The sequence below is a fragment of the Natrix helvetica genome (genome assembly GCF_964273705.1).
Source record: "Natrix helvetica genome assembly, chromosome: 4".
NCBI lineage: Eukaryota > Metazoa > Chordata > Lepidosauria > Squamata > Natricidae > Natrix > Natrix helvetica.
In genome coordinates this window covers 154,908,555-154,929,485 of record NC_138550.1, presented here as the reverse complement: position 1 = coordinate 154,929,485, position 20,931 = coordinate 154,908,555, and the positions used below count along the sequence as shown (strand labels likewise).

At 43.3% G+C, this 20,931-nt stretch overlaps 1 protein-coding gene across 3 annotated transcripts in view; it reads right to left on the bottom strand.

The window, feature by feature from the left end:
- Positions 1–20,931, bottom strand: part of COL14A1 (collagen type XIV alpha 1 chain) — a 158,658-nt gene that overhangs the window by 124,732 nt on the left and 12,995 nt on the right. For all 3 annotated transcript variants that reach the window (XM_081950573.1, XM_081950574.1, XM_081950572.1), the window contains 3 exons: positions 15,388–15,531; positions 11,881–11,991; positions 931–1,086 (listed from right to left, as the gene is read on the bottom strand). In XM_081950573.1, coding sequence (XP_081806699.1) covers positions 931–1,086; positions 11,881–11,991; positions 15,388–15,531 — 411 coding nt within the window. The remainder of the gene's footprint in view (positions 1–930; positions 1,087–11,880; positions 11,992–15,387; positions 15,532–20,931) is intronic.

Here is a 20,931-nt window from a genome sequence, read left to right as displayed (position 1 = left end):
TCCAGCAAAGTCCCGGCAAACAGTCTTTCAAGGGTGAATTTACAACCACAGACCTTATCAGGCTTGGAGACTTGCCAGGCCGATATCTTCCTTAGGCAATGCTGGACAAGAAAATACTGGGCAAGGAGTGTCTGAGAGTCACACTAATTAAACCAGTGGTTCTCAACCTTCCCAGTGCCGTGACCCTTTAATACAATTCCTCATCTTGTGGTGACCCCCAACCATAAAATTGGTGTCTCGGTTCCTAAGACCATTGAAAATATATGCTTTCCGATGGTCTTAGGTGACCCCTTTGAAAAGGTTGTTCGACCTCCAAAGGGGTCCCAACCCACAGGTTGAGAACCACTGAATTAAACGAACAAATTGTCTCCTGCAAATTCCACTCCCCTTTTGCTCCTCTTTATTCCCTATGTGAGGGGCAGTTCACCGTCCACCTTTGCCGTTACTCCCGAGTCAGCCCTTGTTCCTTAGCTGTTCCCTGGCAGCTCTGCGCATGCACACAACAGGAACAGGCTCCAGCTGTTCTTCTGCCCCACTCATCTCCGACGGCAGCTGATAACTATTGGACCGCCCTGGCCCCATCTCTGCCTCCGACACAGAGCCCTCATCAGAGCCTTCCCCAGACTCCAGGACTGGCCCATGTTCCTCCCCAACCTCCTCACTGTCTGAATCTGCTGCCAGCTCCGCTAGCTGCTGGCGGGCCACAACAATTTGAGTAAATACTTATATGAAGGAAAATATTATATTACCGGTAGGTCCATTAGCATTTTCAGGAATTCCTTCCTATAGAAAAACTCCGATCAATCCTTTCAGAAGGAATTTTACACTATAGCATTGTGGCTGGTTAAATATTCTCCCAAAAGAAGGAATCATATTAATATAAAGAGTGAGGAAACCAAATCAGACTAATTCGGATTGTTGAAAGATTACCTATTCTTGTCCTTTCAGAATCCACGTTGAAGGCAATAATCAGATTTTCCAAGAATAGACGCACAAGTCTGAAGTTGAATCTGCCAATACTCCAGGACCCATCAATCAAGATAACAATGTCTGCAAAGGCTGGGGTTTTGCACTTAAATTGGTTCTCTGTTTAGAATAAAACAACAAGGAAAATGTTTTACTGAATGAATTTTATCCAATGTAGGTTGGGCTTTCCTTTAAAAACAAGAGTTATAGAAATAGAGGTGTAGCTCAGATACATATGGTAACAAGCTTAGACTAAAAAGAAAAAAAAAGAAAATATACAGGTAGTCTTCAACTTACAACAGTTCATTTACTGACCATTCAAAATTACAATGGCACTGAAAAAAATGACTTACGACTGTTTTTCACAGTTACAACTTTGAAGGATCCCTATGGTCATGTGATCAAAATTCAGATGTCTGGTTCACACGTATGACCGTTGCTGTGTCCCAAGCTCATGTGATCACCTTTTGCAACCTTCTGACCGGCAAAGTCCATGGGGAAGCCAGATTCACTTAACAACCAGGTTACTAACTTATCAACTGCAGCAATTCGCTTAACGGCTGTGGCAAGAATGGTTGTAAAATGTGGCAAAACAAATGCCTCACTTAGCAGCAGCAATTTTGGGCTCACCTGTGGTCATAAGTCAAGGACTAGCTGTACCGTACTCTCTTACTGATGTTTGCAATTGTTGTGAGTCACTTTTGTGAGAAGGATGGCTATACAAATCGAATAAATAAAATAAACTTAAGATAGATGACAGTTGCCCATCTATCTTAAGACTCGCAGGGCATGTCAATATTTGATTCAGAACTTTATTTCAAAATTCATTTGATCAAACATCTGGATTAAATCAGCTTTCCCAAGATCTAATATGCCCCGCAAACCTACCTAGCGTTTTCATATTCATCTCTCAATATTTGCATTTATGACAATAAAATAGCATGCTCAGCTTAGATTCAGCAGCGTAGCTTCAAGGAAATGAATGGTCCAGAAATGAAAGGAGGGAGGGAGAGGGAGGGAGGGATGCAGGGAAGGAAGGAACGAAGGAATGAACCATGGAAATAAACTTCATACATAGAATCAGTGGTGGGTTCCTGCCAGTTCTAACCTCTTCTATAGAAGAGGTTCCACAAATCTACAGTGCTGTTTAGAACCGGTTCCAGCTCCCTCCCCCCGCCTGTCCGCACATCATCAAGATGAAGAGCGAGGGGAGGAATTCTGGGAGTTGAAGTCCACAAGTCTTAAAGCTGTCAAGTTTGAACACCCCTGGGGTTTTTTTTTCTAAAGGGTTGGGGGTGCAAGGGTCTTGTAACTTGACAGCTTTAAGACCTGCGTGCTTCAAATGCCAGAGTTTCTGAACCAACATTTTGGTTGCTAAGCAAGAGCGTTGTTAAGTGAGTTTCACCACATTTTACAAGTTGCCCACGCCCACCCAGTCACATGACTGCCAAGCCACTCCCACCCAATCACGTGGCTGGCAAGCCACTCCCACCCGGTCACATGGCCAGCAAGCCACTCCCACAAAGCAGGCCACACCTACAGGAGAGGTTCTAAAAAAGAAACCCACCACTGCATAGAATCATAGATTCAGAAGATTGGAAGGGACCTTGGTGGTCCTCTAGTCCAACTCCTGTTCAAGGCAGGAGTTCTAATACCATCTTGGACAAATGATTGTCAATCTTTTCTTGAAAACTTCAAGTGATGGAGTACCCACAACTCCTGGAAGCTTAATAGTTCTCACTGTCAGGAAATTCCTCCTTATTTTTACATTTCCGCCCATTGCTTCTTGTCCGGCCTGCCAGTCCTCTTCCCTGAGCCCCACCCCACCCCATCCCCGCTTCAAATAATGGAAGCCTGCTCTCATGTTTCCCCTTAGTCTTTTCTTCTTTAAATTAAACATGCCTAGTTCCTTTAGCCATTCTTCGTAGGTTTTAACCTCCAGGCACCTTATCATCTTTGTTGCTTCTCTCTGCAATCATTCTATCTAGAGCTAGTTGATAAAAGCACTGTCAACATCCATCCTCTATAGGAAGAATTCCAAATAGGGGTAAAAATCTGTTTAGAGATTGACTTGAATCTTTAATACTCCTAGGAAACTACTGCAGTTAGTCCCACATATTCCACGTCTGAAATTTTCTAAGCAGCAAATGTTGCTATAGAAGAAGTAGTGTCTTGTTGGTTTGTATTGCATGGGACACTTTAGGTGGACATTGGAGGGAATAGCTGGCACACCACATCCAGGGGTGGGCTGCTACGGGTTTGCCCAGGTTTGGGAGAACCCGTTTGGAGCACCTCCAAATCCCACCCCTGGCTGGCCCGAACTGCTCTGCCCCTCCCACCCCATCCCTCCCAGGAGTCTCCATGCAGTCCGTTTTGGATGGGAGGTAAGCACAGGGACTCGGGGAGGGGGGAAAACAGGCCTCCCAGAAGGAGCCCGGAGGAGGCAATTTTCACCCTCCCAGAGGCTCGAGGAAAGCCTCCAGAGCCTGGGGAAGGTAAAAACAGGAGCCCTGCCATGGTGCATGAGGCTGATTAGGCCACACCCACCATGCCCATGCCCACCTAGCAACCGGGCAGAGAACCTGTTGCTGAAATTTTTGAAGCCCACCCCTGACCACCTCTCCAAGTGCCTGATCCCCCAACACAGTGGCTAGATATCAAAACTGGTCAAAGGGGCTAAAATAGATAACAGAATAAAAAGCTTTCACCTACTGAAAAATGCAAGAATGTTTGTTTTCATCTCTTTCTCAATTCAAGCTGGAGGAGTTACCGGTCAGCAGAGAAACATATATATGTCTGATTCCTGTAAGCATCCTGTCATCTTGCAACCCAATGCAGACCTGCCTTGTTTTAATTCTGAAATCATAAGGCTTGGATAAAAATCTGGATGGACAGTCTTGAACAGTTCTAGGTCAGCCTTCCCCAGCCAACTTCCACAATCCCCAAACACTGAGAGCTTTCATGCTAGGTGGTGTTGGAAGAAATGTCCATCTGGGCTCAATTCCAAGTGGGGGAAAAGACACTGGATACAATGGTGACTGTTTGGAAAGATGGTTTAATGGTGGACAAGACCACATGGTTTGAGTTTCTGAGGAAGGGGGGGGAAGCGATCACATGCCTTGAAGAACTTGAAGAAAAAGGGCAGAGATGCTGAGAGTGCCTGGGTTTTATGCCCTCTCTGGGCTTTTGAATTTGAGCTTGTATTCTGATTGGTTGTCAGACTCCCATGGGAGCATGCAGGAACAACTCTATCGGTTGTCTTTTGAGTCCCAAGCTTGGTTGAGCTGTTGCTGGGTGAGGATGTAATGAAAGGGCTTTGGGATTCCTATTATGGCTCTGCCTGAAGGAGATAGATCTTTGCTATGTACAGGTGAAACTAAAAAAATTAGAATATCGTGCAAAAGTTAATTTATTTCAGTAATGCAATTTAAAAAGTGACTAATTATGAACTATAAACTAATTATGAGATAGACTCATTACATGCAAAGCAAGATAATTTAAGCCATGATTTGTCATAATTGTGAAGATTATGGATTACAGCTCATGAAAATCCCAAATCCACAATCTCAGAAAATTAGAACATTACGTGCAATCAATAAAACAAGGATTGTACATAGAAGAACATCAGACCTCTGAAAAGTATAAGCATGCATATGCACTCAGTACTTGGTTTAGGCCCTTTTTGCAGTAATTACTGCCTCAATGCGGCGTGGCATGGAAGCTATCAGCCTGAGGCACTGCTGATGTGTTAAGGAAGACCAGGATGCTTCAATAGCGGCCTTCAGCTCTTCTGCATTGTTCGGTCTCATGTCTCTCATCTTTCTCTTGGCAATGCCCCATAGATTCTCTATGGGGTTCAGGTCAGGCGAGTTTGCTGGCCAATCAAGCACAGTAATCCCACGGTCATTGAACCAGGTTTTGGTGCTTTTGGCAGTGTGGGCAGGTGCTGCTGGAAAATGAAGTCAGCATCCCCAAAAAGCTTGTCTATGGAAGGAAGCATGAAGTGCTCCAAAATCTCCTGGTAGATGGCTGCGTTGAACCTGGACTTAATGAAGCACAGTGGACCAACACCAGCAGATGACATGGCTCCCCAAATCAACACAGACTGTGGAAACTTCACACTGAACTTCAAGCATCGTGCAGTGTGTGCCTCTCCATTCTTCCTCCATACCCTGGGCCCTTGGTTTCCAAATGAGATGCAAAAGTTGCTCTCATCAGAAAAGAGGACTTTGGACCACTGAGCAACAGACCAGGTCTGTTTTTCTTTAGCCCAGGTAAGATGCTTCTGACGTTGTTTGTTTTTCAGGAGCAGCTTGACAAGAGGAATACGACATTTGAAGACCATGTCCAGGATCCGTCTGTGTGTAGTGGCTCTTGATGCACTGACTCCAGCCTCAGTCCACTCCTTGTGAAAGTCCCCAACACTTTTGAATGGCCTTTTCCTGACAATCCTCTCCAGGCTGCGGTCATCCCTGCTGCTTGTCCACACTTTTCCCTTCCACATAATTTTCTATTAATGTGCTTTGATACAGCACTTTGGGAACATCCAACTTCTTTTGCAATTACCTTTTGAGGCTTTCCCTCCTTATGGAGGGTGTCAATGATGGTTTTCTGCACAACTGTCAGGTCAGCAGTCCTTCCCATGATTGTGATTCCTACGGAACCAACCTATTTAAAGGCTCAGGAACCCTTTGCAGGTGTTATGACTTAATTAGCTGATTAGAGTGGGACACTTTGACACCTAGAATATTGCACCTTTTCACAATATTCTAATTTTCTGAGATTGTGGATTTGGGGTTTTCATGAGCTGTAAGCCATAATCATCACAATTATGACAAATCACGGCTTGAACTATACTGCTTTGCATGTAATGAGTCTATCTCATATATTAGTTTCACCTTTTAAGTTGCATTACTGAAATAAATGAACTTTTGCACGATATTCTAATTTTTTGAGTTTCACCTGTAGAATAGACTGGCTCAGGCCTTAATGGCCCATTGACAAAGGTGTCTGTGTAGGGGGGTGAATTTCTGCCTCCCTTTTAGGGGGAAAATATTCTGCCCTTTTAATATTTCCTAAAATATTTCATTTTCTAGAAGAGGGGTGAGTTTTAACTTCCTACAGTGGGAACCACAGGAGTTCAAAACAAAGAATCTGGAAGATACCTGGTTAGGAAAGATTTCTCTAAGTTGTAAAGCCGGTTTGTTTCTTGTACTTTTAATTTTATTTTCTTATCTATCATGGCCCTGCCAATAGAAATCCAGCTAAATGATCTGATATGTCTCTTTTTCGTCATAATTAAAAGCAAAGCTTTTCTTGGAACATAAGCCAGGCCTGCGTTTTGCAAATGGTGCTTCCTGTGTATGCTGTTGTTTTGATTAACAATTTCCTTTCCCAGATTTCTGTTAAATTTCTGTTCTGTTAGCAGTCAATGTTCTACATAGCTTTAATCATCCATATTTGGAAAAAAAGAGGACTCCTTAAAGTGAAGTAGAACAGCTGAAAGAAATGAGGAGACATGAAGCCTTCCAGTTCTTAGAGTCAAGCTAGACTTGCGGTGAAAATTCCACAACTAAATATTGTGTGTGTGTGTGTGTGTGTCTGTCTGTCTGTCTGTCTGTCTGTGTATTTAAGAAAAATATTCTTTCTGTACAAATGCCTCTCCGAATTTTTAAAATGCAATAGCTTTGGGGGGGGGGCGATCTGTCTTTATAATAATTAAAATCCTGAGTGATGTCTTGCATTGCTTTTGTCGTGACCGATGAGTGGAGGAGACAATTAAGATCAATTTGGCACTTTGCTACCTGACAACATGACTCCTGGAGGGGAGAAAGGAAGACAAGATTTGCAAACAGGTATAGAAAATTAAGGGGAATTGGGGAGGGGGACATGAAGTCATTGGACCTCACCTAATACAAAGGTTGCCCTCCGGGAAAGTTGAAGCTTCTAGAGCTGTTGGTTTCATTACTGGGTGGGGGAGACTAATCTTTAATTTGCACACCTTAAGTCTGGATTAATGTGTCTTCAGGGTGGATTTCTTATTATCCGAGGGAAAAAACTAGGAATTTTTTTCCGGATAACAAGAAATCCACACCAAAGACACATTAATCCAGATTTAAGGTGTGCAAATTAAAGATTAGTGAAGCATTCCAGAGCTACTGTCATCCACTTGCATAGAAAGGCTCTTTATTAAATAATAATGATGATGATTGAATTAGGGAAGGGTTATCTTACATCCCAGTCACAGACATTTATGAGGATGCCTCAAAATTACATTTAAAAATTCAACAACGTCCCCTCCCTGTAAATTTTTATTTTTATAGGAATAACAGATGTACTGGCATTGATAATGTTATCTAATTGGGTAATGAAATGTCTGCAAACAAACAACCAAGCTCAGAGAGCATCAAGCACTCCAGATGGATGGGTGTTGCATGTGTGTTTGTATGAAAATTGCATTCAGGATGGAATAGGTTTAGTGAAACCTTGAATTTTTTCCCACTGGTAGTAATCTTAATTGTTCTTATTTGTCTTTTTCCCTAGTTCTACATATCATTCCCCTAAATTCAAGAATAATTTTTGTGATACAATGGTACATCTCTGTTTGACAACCTTTGTTTCTGCTTCCAAGGGAAGAGAAATCCTGCCTATTGCAAAAACTAATTGGTTAGTTGATCTTATATATCCTTCTCTTCCCCTGCCCCAATTCAAATTCCTGGCAGGGGATAGTAAGCAGGTAGTGTCAAAACGATGGCAGATTATTTTGGCTTTAAGAGTCTCAGAATTTATCGCATCATTGACCTTCCAAGGAAAAGCTAAACTGCACCTCTTCGTGTTTATAAAGAAGACATATTACGCTATTTACATTAACCTTTTTCATTCATGCTGATCTGATTTCTTTTTAAGAACAAAGGTGAGGAACATCAAGATTTAGTCTCACTCCCTGTAGTCTGACAGCTCAAGGGACTTCATGATGTGCAGAGAAATTAATTAAGCCTGACAACATACTTGTGAGACAAGTATTACCATGTGCTTAAACACAATAGTGAACTGACCTCAGGAATTTAGCTGTTCATTCTAAGTGGGCAACCAAAATTAAGTACTCAGTTTAAACAAATGTTCGAAAATAGAGATGCATTTTGTTCCCTTTCCCTTCGCTTATGTTACTAAGGAGGAAAAATTATTAACAGCGGGAGGGCCATAGATATGTCTCTATCATGCTAAAGGTATATTTTGTAATTGTTATATTATATTGGACTTATTTCATGATTATGTAAGCATCCTACTAAGGGACGCTGTGGCTCAGTGGCTAAGACGCTGAGCTTGTCAATCAGAAAGATCGGCAGTTCGGCGGTTCAAATCTCTAGCGCTGCGTAATGGAGTGAGCTCCTGTTACTTGTCCCAGCTTCTGCCAACCTAGCAGTTTGAAAGCACGTAAAAATGCAAGTAGAAAAATAGGAACCACCTTTGGTGGGAAGGCACCAGTTTTCCATGCGCCTTTGGCATTTAGTCATGCTGGCCACATGACCACGGAGACATCTTTGAACAGCACTGGCTCTTCGGCTTTGAAAAGAAGATGAGCACTGCCCCCTAGAGTCGGGAACGACTAGCACACGTGTGCGAGGAGAACCTTTACCTTTAAGCATCCTACATTGTGAGGGAAGCCCCCTCCCAAAGAATGAAATATTTTGAGGAATATTTAAAAAGGCAGATTATTATATTTCTCTAAATGAGACATGGAGAAACATGGGTTTTTTTTAGATGTTGGAAGCAGAGTCAGACTTTCTTAATAGCCTCCCACCCCCAGCTGGTATTTTGTGCCGATTAAGATAGAACCTGACCATCCTATCAACAAAAGACCTTCAGTTTCAGGGTGATGGGATTAAGAACAGGACATGACCCTTCAGGACATAATAGGATTAACTCACGGCCATTTAGCAGAAGGGACAGAGCTCACTACATCACACAACCTCCTAAGGGCATATCAGACATTGCACAAACAACACCCACCCACCCACCCCCGCGGCCTCTCTGAAACTTATAAAAATCCATGCACTCGTCAAACCAATTGGTAAACTGCACCAGAACCCTAAACACTGGTGGTTCTGTTCATCATTAAAAACCATCTTTCCAATCAGCCTCCATGTTCCCAGTGTCTTTCTCCCAGCATGGAACTGAACCAGATGGATATTTTCTTCCAACAATTGTAAGTCACTGCACCACAATATCCATCTGCTTCTGTCTCAAAATGACTGGAAAGGATCGCTGCCAGTTGCAAAAGTAGGAAATTTGGGTTATCGGAAACGAAGGATGGGTTCAAAATTTTTAGCCTGGTTGCTGGGTGGGCGTGGCCATGATGGGCGTGGCGTAGTCAGCCTCCTGCACCATGGTGGGGCTATTTTGCCCTCCCTGGGCTCTGGAGGCTTTCCTCGAGCCTATGGGAGGGAGAAAATGGCCTCCCCAGGCTCTGGAGGCCCTCGGCCCATTTCCGGTCTTCCCGAATTTCCGATACACCCATTTTTCACCCTCCCAAGCCTTTGTGCGCATCTTGCACTTGCCTGCATCCAAAACAGGCCGCATGGGGACTCCTGGGAGAGAAGGGGTGGGCGGAGCCAGCCGCAAGTGGGATCTAGGGGTTCTCTGAACTGCAAAGAATCTTAGCTAGAGATTCTCCTGAATCCCTGTGAACCCCTGAGGAGGCCATCCCTGCCTGAAACCTTAGGAAGCAGGTAACCCCCTTTTACTGAAGTGAAGGATCCTTTCGAAAATCTTTCAGAAACCTTACTGAAGGGAAGGAGGCTTCCAGACAGAAAATGGTGACAGAATGAAACTTGCTTGTACTTATTCAGCATGTCATAAAAGTTTACTGATGATAATCTAATTGCTTTGGAACAGTAGGTTATTAAACGGGGAGAGGGAAAGATCAATTCTAAAATAGCACAGGGGGCTCCTTGAGTACAAAGCATAGTTCAATATAAACAGATTTTATTCTGGCATTCCATCATCCTTGACAGGTCTGGCTTGTTCCACTAACGGTGACATCATTCCCATCCTCAGATTACAGGTGCCTGCTTGCATGAGAGTTGTGGATAAAGAATTCAGGAAGCATTTCCTCAAGTACACTTATGTGCACATCCCAGCATGAAGGACAATCACAATCGTAACCGAACTATCTCCAACATAGTGTCCTCCATTTCCCCCAAGGTTTGACCATGCTGGCTGGAGATTCTGTAAATTCAGGTTCTGTATTAGAAGAACAGGCAGAGCCTAAGGGTGGAGTCAAGAGAGGATGCAGCATAGAATTGTTACATGTCCAAAAACATTCCAAGTCCAGCCTCCCTTGAATTCCATTAATCTAGTGTCCCAGAGTTGCTTTTTCAGGCAACCATGACCTGGATGACTGAGAATCTCTACAGACTTTTAGCTATACAGTTTGGGATAAACATCCTTTGAATGGTGTGTAAGGAATGGTGTGTAAGGAATGGATTTCCAGAATCAAAATTAGACTACAGGAACCAGGAGCACTACTCAGGTGACTCTGAGGACACAGATAAACCTCCAAGTGACCCACTAAAAGAATGCAAATGACCAGCCGTCTGCAAGGAATATAAATCCTTCCATTCCTCACTATCCTGCCAGAGCCGAAGACGCTTCTTGGATGAGCAGCAAAACGTCTTCAAAATGAAGACAAAAACAAAAAAATCTAGTTGCCTCCTGAAAAAGTACCTTTTGGACAACCCTGACCTGAAGGACTGAGGATCTTTACAGACATTAATGCGAATGTAGAGTTGATTGTTAGTTGACTAGATTCTTGTGCATATGCTTCAACAATAAATTTTCTGAACTGGGATTTTTGTGTGATCCTGCTTCTTTGCACCTGACAAAGTCAGCCCATCCATAAAGCATTAAGATGGGAATGTCTTAACTTCATTAGATGCCTATCATCTCTGTAAGCAGGATCCTATTACCAAAGAAGGGAAAACAAGCTTTCAGGAAAGCTTAATTTAGTTTTGCGTGGCTCAGCAGGTGGAAGCCCCTAACAAACCTTGGCTGATCTCAGAAGCTAAGCAGAACCAGCCTGATTTGTACTTAGATGAGGGGTCAGCAACCTTAAACACTCAAAGAGCCACAAAGGCCCTAACCAGAAGCCCTCCGTTCAATTCTGAAGCTGACCGGAAGTCCGGTTCCCCCACCATAGAGTTTCCTCCTAGTGTGGCATCCTTTTTCCTCTACCTACCATTGGTTTAGGACATATGTTTTTCAACCTCAACAACTTCTGCTGTCCAGGTAATTCTTTCCCAACCTTGTCAACTTTAAGATGTCTGGACTTCAACTCCCAGAATTTCCCAGCCAGCATCATCTTCTTAAAGTTGACAAGGCTGGGAAGCACTGATCTCGGCCATCATCCTGCAGTAAGAACTAGATTATCCATCTCTATAATTTTGTCATCTTAAATTTGCAGGCCATCACACATACAGTCCAAGAAATTTTCAGGACAATTTCTTCAAATCTTCTCCTGAGGAACGAGAAATTCTTCAACAATTTCTTCAAGAACAGGAGACTCCTCACCTTATTCTTCAAAAAAGTGGCATGGAGAAATTTACTCATAAATTCTCTACCTGTGTTTTAAAGGAAAATAGGAAGCTGCAAGGGGGATCCACTGAATAATGAGAGACAAGTTTGTACAACTTTAATAGCCCCCTAACTTAATTAGGACAAAAAAAACTTACTAAGTCCACCCGAAATGTTGTTATGAAATTCCCATCTCTGAAAGGCTTTCTAAAAGCAAATTCACTTTCATGAAATTGAATGAGTACAGAAAGACAAATCCAAGACAATCACAACACAGAAGCGATTAAGGGCAAAAATGTCACAATTAAATCACCCCAATTAAGTCTTTTAATAAATTCTCACCTTCTGGTTTTGGAAAGGGTATCAATTCTGTATCCTCTGTTGGCACAGCAGGCTTCACATCTTTCGGTTTGGGTTTGCCCAAAGTGTCCTTCTTTTTCTCCAGATCCTTAACTGAAAAACAAGAAGTGCAATTAGTCTAAAAAGCAACAACAGGGTAATGACTTGTTATCTCTAAAAATCAAATTAGCTTCTCATGGCCATGCTTATGCAGGTAGTCCTTAAATTACAACCAGAATTAAGTTCAGAGTTTCCATTGCTAAGCAAGATTGTCAAGTAAGTCACATCTGATCTAGAACTAGAAGCAACCTAGAACTAAGGAGAAATTTCCTGACAGTTAAAATAATTAATCAATGGAACAACTAGCCTCCAGAAGTTGTAAATGCTCCAACACTGTAAGTTTTAAAGAAGTGATTGAATAACCATTTGTCTGAAGTAGTGTAGAGTTTTCTGTCTAAGCAGGGGGTTGGACTAGAAGACCTCCAAGGTCCCTTCCAACTCTGTTATTCTATTCTATTCTACTCTACTCTACTCTATCTTGCAACCTCGTTTCCATGTTCGTTAAGTTGATCACTGCATTTGTGAATCATATGATCACAAAGTGCTCGGAGCTCAAACCAACAGCCCAGTTACCAACTCAAGCTACTAATATTTAAACACATTTTAGCCATATGTCTGTCTGTCTCTACATATGTACATATATAACATAATTGTTGGCTTTCAGAACATCAAAGCACAGCTATAACAGAAAACATATATTTAACCATTAGGGTTAAATATAAATCAAATGATAAAAACAATAATATTCCTAGAAAAAAAAAAGTATGGATTTGCCAATTTTCCCCAGAAAATTAATTAGGAAAATGGCTTTTCCAATGCTGAAACCTATTTGTTTTTAAACTATACGCTGTCTATTCCATTTATAGTTCTTGGAAACTTATATGTATTTAACAAGAGGCTTTACTAGTTAATTTGCTTATTTAAAAATTTTCATCTAATTTAAGGAATCCTTGAGCCAACTTCAAATAGAAAATATATTTGAATACAAAGCAATGGCTATATTCTAAATGGAACTTTGTGTTTAATTTTTTTTATTCTGCCTTTATAATTTTTATAAATAATTCAAGGTGATAAACATATCTAATATTCCTTCTTCCTGCTATTTTTCCCACAACAATCCTATGAAATGGGCTGGGCTACACCCAGAGGTGGGATTCAGCAGGTTCTGACTAGTTCTAGAGAACCGGTAGCGGAAATTTTGAGTAGTTTGGAGAACCGGTAAATAGCCCCTCTGACTGGCTCCACCCCCATCTATTCTCTGCCTCCAGAGTCCCAGCTGATTGGGAGGGAATGGGGATTTTGCAGTAACCTTCCCCTGGAGTGGGGAGGGAATGGAGATTTTATAGTATCCTTCCCCTGCCACGCCCACCAAGCCACACCATGCCCACCAAGCCACGTCGACAGAACTGGTAGTAAAAAAATTTGAATCCCACCACTGGCTACACCAAATTAGCTCTTCCGTCTATGATGGAAGAATTGGTGATAAAAGTAGTAGTGGTTAAGGTACTGGTCAGAAACCAGGTGATTGGGAGTTCTAGGCCTCCTTAGGAACAGAAGCCAGCTGGGTGACTGTGGCTGTTCACTTAGTCCAACCCTCCTCACAGGATTGTTGTTGAGGGAAAAATAGGAAGTGGGAGCAATAATGTGCATTGCCTTGGGTAGAAACATCTAAAAGTGAAATGTCCAATAAACAAACAATCTTCCATAAAATCATTTCACAGTAATGGACAGAATAACAGCCCAATGTCTATCTATACATTCTCTTGTTTAATTTCAAATCCTAGTCCCAAAGATGCTTTTTTCAAGAGGCAACTGGACTTTCTGGTTTTTCTCTGAAGACATTTCGCTTGTCATCCAAGAAGCTTCTTCAGAGTTCCTTGGATAAAGCTGGATGAGAAGTGAAAAGTCTTCAAAGAAAAACCAGAAAGTCCAGTTGCCTCTTGAAAAAAGCACCTTTGGGATCAAGCAAGACCTGGATGACTGAGAATCTCCAGAGATTCTCCAAAGAGAATCTCTTTGAAGACTTTCAAATTCTAGCTTCTAGACTCCTTTGTATAAACCCAAGGAAAACCAGGTCATCCTCCTATGAACACCCTAGAAATGCATAGCTTCCTCATATAAAGAGGCTGTATAATTTATTGTCCAAAGAAACTCTTGTAAGAACCAATCTGGGTTGGTCAAGCTTTCAGACTCATGCTGAAACCCATCCTCAGGGAACTTCTCTCTAAAAGAATGTGTTAGAGAGAAGTTCCCTGAGGATGGGCTCCAACACAAGTCCGAAAGCTCAGAAAACTCAACCTCTGGTCCCAGTGACCGACCCAGATTGGATCCTGCAACATTATCCTGCGGCACGCATTCATGAGAAACTCTTGTGTTGAAAGATGGAGAACTAGCTGAGACCGATGGCTCAGGGAAAGCTGAAGGTCAAGACATGCAAACTGACCATCAGAAGGAAGAAGCTGGACATTGCCTGAGGCCTTACAAGCCAGGCCTAGCAGGAAATGGGTTCCATGAGGAACACGTCGTGTGCATATACAGAGATTAGAAAAGGATGAAGACTGCCTGTAAGACTACCAATATTAGCATTGCTTCATGAGTAATATTATTATTAAGAATAATACCGAACTCTTCTCTGGCCCTTCCCACTTGTCAAATTTATTATTATTCTTTCAGGCAGGTTTCAGATACAAGTCTATTGAAAGCTGAGGGGGAATGGAAGAGATTGGGACTCTAAAATATATATATTCCAGATATTGGATGAAGGTTTCTATGAGCTATGGGTCCAGGAAACATGTTAAAGGGGATGGGATGGTAGGAGGAAAGGGATAAAGTGGAACTTGTCCCAGGCCAACCGGGAGATATGGTCCCCCTAGCCCAGGGGTCAGCAACCCGCGCACATTCACATTTTTAAAAAAACATTGGTTCTGTGGGCGTGGCTTGGAGGGCGTGGCTTGGAGGGCATGGCAGGGGAAGGATACTGCAAAATCTCCATTCCCACCCACTCCAGGGGAAGGATACTGCAAAATCTCCATCCCCACCTCACTTTGGGGCCAGCCAGAGGTGGCATTTGACGGTTCTCCAAACCACTCAAAATTTCCACTACTAGTTCTCCAGAACCTGTCAGAACCTGCTGGATTTCACCCCTGAACTCGTGGCTCTGGAGCCACATATGGCTCTTTCATCCCTCTGCTCCGGCTCTCTGTTGCCAGTTGACTCCATAATTGATAGGGCTTTCAGTTAGGACAGGTAGAGGAAAAGGGACGCCGCACTAGGAGACGACTCTATGGTGGGAGAACCGGACTTCCAGTCGGCTCCAGAATTGAACGTGTGGGGGGGGGGAGCTTCCTGTTAGGACATTTGTGGTTCTTTGAGTGTTTAAAGTTGCCGACCCCTGCCATACCCGTATAAGCCCAGTCTTGTGATGCAGACAGACAGAAAGAGAGGACATACTTCGGAAGTGGCCTTGCGCAGCTTTGCTCTCCTGATCTTGAGCAAAGGCCACTATCTGAATGATGTAACTCTGATCGGGGATAAGGCCTTGAATAATTGCCTTGTTTGCGTTGTTCTGAAGCGTCAGCTCATTGGTCTTCCCTCCTGCAAAAGAGAAACACGATCAGCATTGCACTTTCCATTTCATTATAACAATATTGAGTATAATCTATTTACTTACATGCGCAAGATAAAGCTCTGAAGTTGCCAAATTCTAATTATTCCCTCATTTCTAGTCCAGTTCTGCAGCCCTCCCTAAGAAAGGTTTCTTGGACTTCTTTCTTATGCTTCCTCCTTAAATTCCTAAGGGAAGTCTTGAAAGGACCTGGCTAGGATATTTAAGTGGGCGTCTAATGAAATACAATCATTGCACAGAGTCACTCCTTTGGCGTACCCTGACATGATCGAGCTTTCGGTCATGTTTCTACATGGGGAATTACCTCCCCTTAATCATTTATGGTTGCAGGCAACTATGCAAACATGCCTGAGCATTGGGATTTCTGCCTATAAGGCCACTAAAGTAAAGGCACCTTCAAGCCAAAGTTCAATTTCTGGTGACTTAACTGACACATCTATTAGCTTCCTTTCTAACAACCCAGGAAATAGGTTGAGATTTCTTTCTTCCAGGCTGATTTTTGTAAAAATTTTCCAGTGTAGTCTGTACTCTGGGGTCCCAAGTGGTCTCCCATACAAATATTAACCAGGCTTAACCCTGCTTAGCTTCCAAGCGCAGACAGGCTCATCAAGTGGTCTCCCATACAAATATTAACCAGGCTTAACCCTGCTTAGCTTCCAAGTGCAGACAGGCTCATCAAGAGATAACATCTATCAGGGCAGTGATGGCTAATTTTTTTGTCATTGCACGACGAAAGCGCGCATACACCCTGTCAGCGTTCCAAATATCATCCAAAATTAAATCAGAGTCCAAGGCAGAGCTTTCCCCAAAGTTCCAATTTATTCAGAGAGACATGTTGGTACATCTGTGGAAAACCTGAATCTGAAAACTTCCCGGGTTTCCCACCCAGTTGAAAGTTCATGATCTTTCCCCCACACCCACAAGTCCATCACATGGTCCAATCTTCCTCTGCCACGCTGGCATTTCCACCCATCCAGTTCCGGTCAGGATCAGAGGTGTAGAGAACAAAAGATGACCTTGGTTTCTAGAAAGGGATTTTTTATTTTGACAACACCACATTCTACTCCTTACTATTCCCCCTCCCAATTCCCCACTAATGAAAAAGCATAGTAAAATAATAGAGTGTGTGGCAGGCCAACGATCCTAAAAGGAACCCACGCCCACACCCATTATGCAATGTACATACAACTGTCCCCCGTTCTCCCCACCCCTGCATATGATCCCCCCCATGCTCCCCCGCACATGTGCTCCACCCCTTCACCCATTTTTGGCTTCCAGGTTGGTGCAGGAGGTTTTCCAGGCCCAAAATGGAGTAAGGGGGCCCTTGCACAGTGTCCCTGTGCTCCGTTTTGGGCCTGGAAGGCCTCCTGCACCAACCTGGAAGCCAAAATGGGACACGGGGGTGCTGCACGAGGGCTCAAAATGCAATGCGAGCGCCCCCTGCGCCTGCACCCCACACCACCATGCATGCACATGCATGTCCTCTGCATGCACCCCACACATGCGCGGTGGAGCAGGGCTGGGGTGGTGGCTGGCATGCCCACAGAGAGGGGTGTGCATGCCACCTATGGCATGCGTGCCATAGGTACACCATCACAGTATTAAGGCATCGGTCACCCAGAGTCGCTTGACAGTGAAATGAGAGGCAAAAAAAATGAGAAGAATGAAAAGAAGAGAAGAGAAGGAAGGAAAGGAAATGTAAAGTAAAAAGAAAGTCAAATAAAATAGCTATTCTGCAAAGGTTAGAGCAGTATATCTCACTTTGGGACCACTTCCCTACAAATTAGTAATTTCATGTAGAAACATAACACACGAAGAACAAGATCTCTTAGGGGTGAGTTCAAACATGATCCTTCCATTTGTACTTGGAAGGATTTGTTTATTTTGTAAGCAGCACTTCATCCTGTAATCCCAGAACAGTGTATATTTTTTTTATTTATTACATCAATTTATCTAGCCTCCCATCTCAAATTCATGAGTCTGGGCAGTTTGCATGCAATTAAAAACAATATAAAATATCAAAACACTCCAAGAATAATAAAACATATTTTAATAGCATACAACCACAATTTAAGGCACCAGAATAAAAACTGTAAGTGTACGGTACTCAAAGGGCTTACTACGTGTTGCATTTTTCTGAAATATTTATAGTGATTGAGTTTAGCCGTTGTTTTCTTAACTACGATTTGCTGAATAAGCCACAACTGAGAGCTTTGCTAGGCATCCGCTACAAAATCCATGCAGGATTCTTTTAGAAACTTGCCGAAGTTTCTAAAATGTGCAGGAAACAATTCTGTATCTAGAGAAAACAGCTAAAAATATTTTCTTAGTTTGGGGTTTGGAGGGAGGGGGGAAATCTTCAACGCATTTCAGTCGAGATGCACCAGAACCTATTAAAAAAGTGAGTGTAATATTAAAATGGGTAATGATAGTCCATATGCAGACTTTTATTGTACAGTACATTTTCCAAAGTGTTTCTTTTGGTTGTTGTCTTCTAATCTGTTCCAGCTTTTCTGTTGTAACTGTTTTATTACTTCCATCTGCTTTATTTGTCCCCTGAGCTCACGGAAACCAAAATCTCATTAATAACCAAACATCTTTTAATCATTGCATCAGAAGGAGACAGTTTTGGTCACTGAAGAAAAGCAGACTCCACACAACAGAGCTGAATAAAAAATGGATTAGGTAGGTCATCTTCACGGGTGAGACAAGGATTACCTGGAAGATCAGTTTTGGGCTGCTGACTTTTTTGAAAAAGATTTTTCAATTAAGAAAAGCACTTCCCACCACCGGCCATCTGTTTCCTATGCACAGGATTTATTCAATGATACACCTGATGGGGAAATACTCTCCTTGTTCCATGAAAGCTCTGTGCTATTGTGGCCCACCAGCAGCCAGCAGAGCTGGCAGCAGATTCGGATAGGGAGGAGGTTGGGGAGGAACATGGTCCAGCCCTGGAGACTGGGGAAGGCTCGGACAGGGGCTCTGTGTCGGAGGCAGAGAGGGGGCCAGAGCCATCTGACAGTTATCAGCTGCCTTTGGAGTCAGACATCAGTGAGGCAGACGAACAGCTGGAGCCTGTTCCCAGTGTGCGCATGCGAAGACGAAGGGAATAGCCAAGGAACAAGAGTTGACTTGGGAGTAAGGCCACAGGTGGATGGTGAATGGCCCCTCCCCTAGGGAATAAAAGAGGAGCAAAAGGGGAGTGGAGTTTGCAGGAGACAATTAGTTCATTCCTGCATTCTTACCAAGTATTGCGGCGTCTGAAAGATATCGGCTTGGCCACTCTCCAAGCCTGATAAAGGTCGGTAATTGTGAACTATCTTGAAAGACTGTGGCAGAGGAAAGACTTTGCTGGAGAGGAAATCACTGTAAATTAAATAAAAGGGGTTTATCGGGACGAGGACTCGGCTTCGTGCTGCTGGAACATGTGCGTTTCCTTCCCCAAGCACTGATGATATTACCTAGTCGGGTAATAAAATGTCTGCAAGAAAGTTCAGAGTGCACCAAGGACCTCATAGTTCATCCCTGTGCTGATGGAAAAGTAAATTCTTCATTGTCAATAAGAAGAGAGGGAGACGATAAAACAAATGTTTCGGTCTGCGCTGTGCTGTTCCTCTCTCATTGATGTTTTGGGTGCTACTCTTCAGAAATTGGGTGATGCTCTGGTAAACTAGCTAGAAGAATAATTAGAGGCATTTATTATAATAATTAAATTACCCACGCTTTTCATAACTTTCTCCTGTCACCTTCAGAAGAACAGATGAGCAATACAGGTAGTCCTCAACGTACAACAGTTCACTGAGTGACTGTTCAAAGTTACAATGGCACTGAAAAAGTGATTTATCACTGTTGCAGCAGGGGTGGGATTCAGCCTGTTCGGATCGGTTTGGGTGAACCGGATGCTAATTTTACATCTGGATCGCCGAACCTGTAGTTCCAAGGACTGGCTGGCCCCACCCGTCCCTCCCCTCCCAGGAGTCTCCATGTGACCCGTTTTGGATGCCAGGTAAGTGCAGGGCCCGTGCGGAAGCTCTGGGATGGCGAAAAATGGGCCTCCCAGAAGTTCTGGAAGTCCAGAAACGGGGTATTTCTGGCCTCTGGAGAGCTTCTGGAGGGCCTTCGGAGTCTGGGGGAGGCCATTTTCACCCTCCCGGATGTTTGAGGAAGCCCTCCAAAGCCTGGGGAAGGCAAAAAAAATGGGCCTCCCAGAAGTTCCAGAAGTCCAAAAACGGGCACATTTCCGGCCTCCGGAGAGCCTCTGGAGTCCAGGGGAGGCCATTTTCGCACTCCAGGAAGTTCGAGGAAAACTTCCAGAGCCTGAGGAGGGCAAAAGCACCCCCCCTGCCATGGTCCAGGAGGCTGAGTAGGCCATGCCCACCATGGCCAAGTTCACCCAGTAACCGGGCAGAAAACCTGTTGCTAAAATTTTTGAATCCCACCCCATTCCCATGGTCATGTGATCAAAATTCAGACACTTGGCAACCAGCTTATATTTATGACAATTGCAGTGTCCCAGGGTCATGCAATCACTTTTTGCAACCTTCTAACAAGCAAACTCAGATTCAGTTAACAACCATATTACTAACTTAACCCCTGCAGTGATTCACTTAACAACTATGGCAAGAAAGGGCGTAAAATGGGGTGAAAATAAATGTCTCACAGCAACATATATTTTTGGGTTCAGTTCCAGTCATAAGGACTACCTGCACTTTTTGGTGTGGCTCTGACTGCTGTATCCCAGCGTGCACGCACTCGAAGCACATCCCTGAACGAACCGGCAGTAACAGATGGTGGAATCCACCCCTGATCCTGTCCACTATGGTCATAAGTCTTAAAAGTTGTAAAATAGGTCCATCGTGTTACCAACCCAATTTTGTGACCTTTTTTTTTGCAGTAGTCATTAAGCGAACATGGGGGGCACTAAGCTAACGTGATGGACATTATGGAAACCCATTGTTTGCGATGGTGTGGTTTTGCTAACAACCAGATGGGAGCGTTGCTTTTCAGCAAAGCTGTTGTAAAACACAGTCGCGTAACTGCGGGGAACAGCAAATGGCTGTAAATCCAGCTACGTTGCTGAACACCCAAAGTGTAGTCATGTAACTATCAAAACTTCAGATCTGGGCCATAAGTTCCCTTTTCCAGGTCAGTCATAACTCGAGGGTTACCTGTATACTTTAAGCTTAAGATGCTTCAGCCAAAGCAGTGGATCCGAGTAAAATTGGAAAGATAGATGAAAAATAGTAACAATAGAAAGTGCTGTTCGCACAAAAATAAAAGGTAGGCCTTGTCATTTCTAAGAAATGTTGGGAAGCCCCAAAGATTTATTCTCAAACTATCTTGTTACCCTCACGCCAAGTTGCATT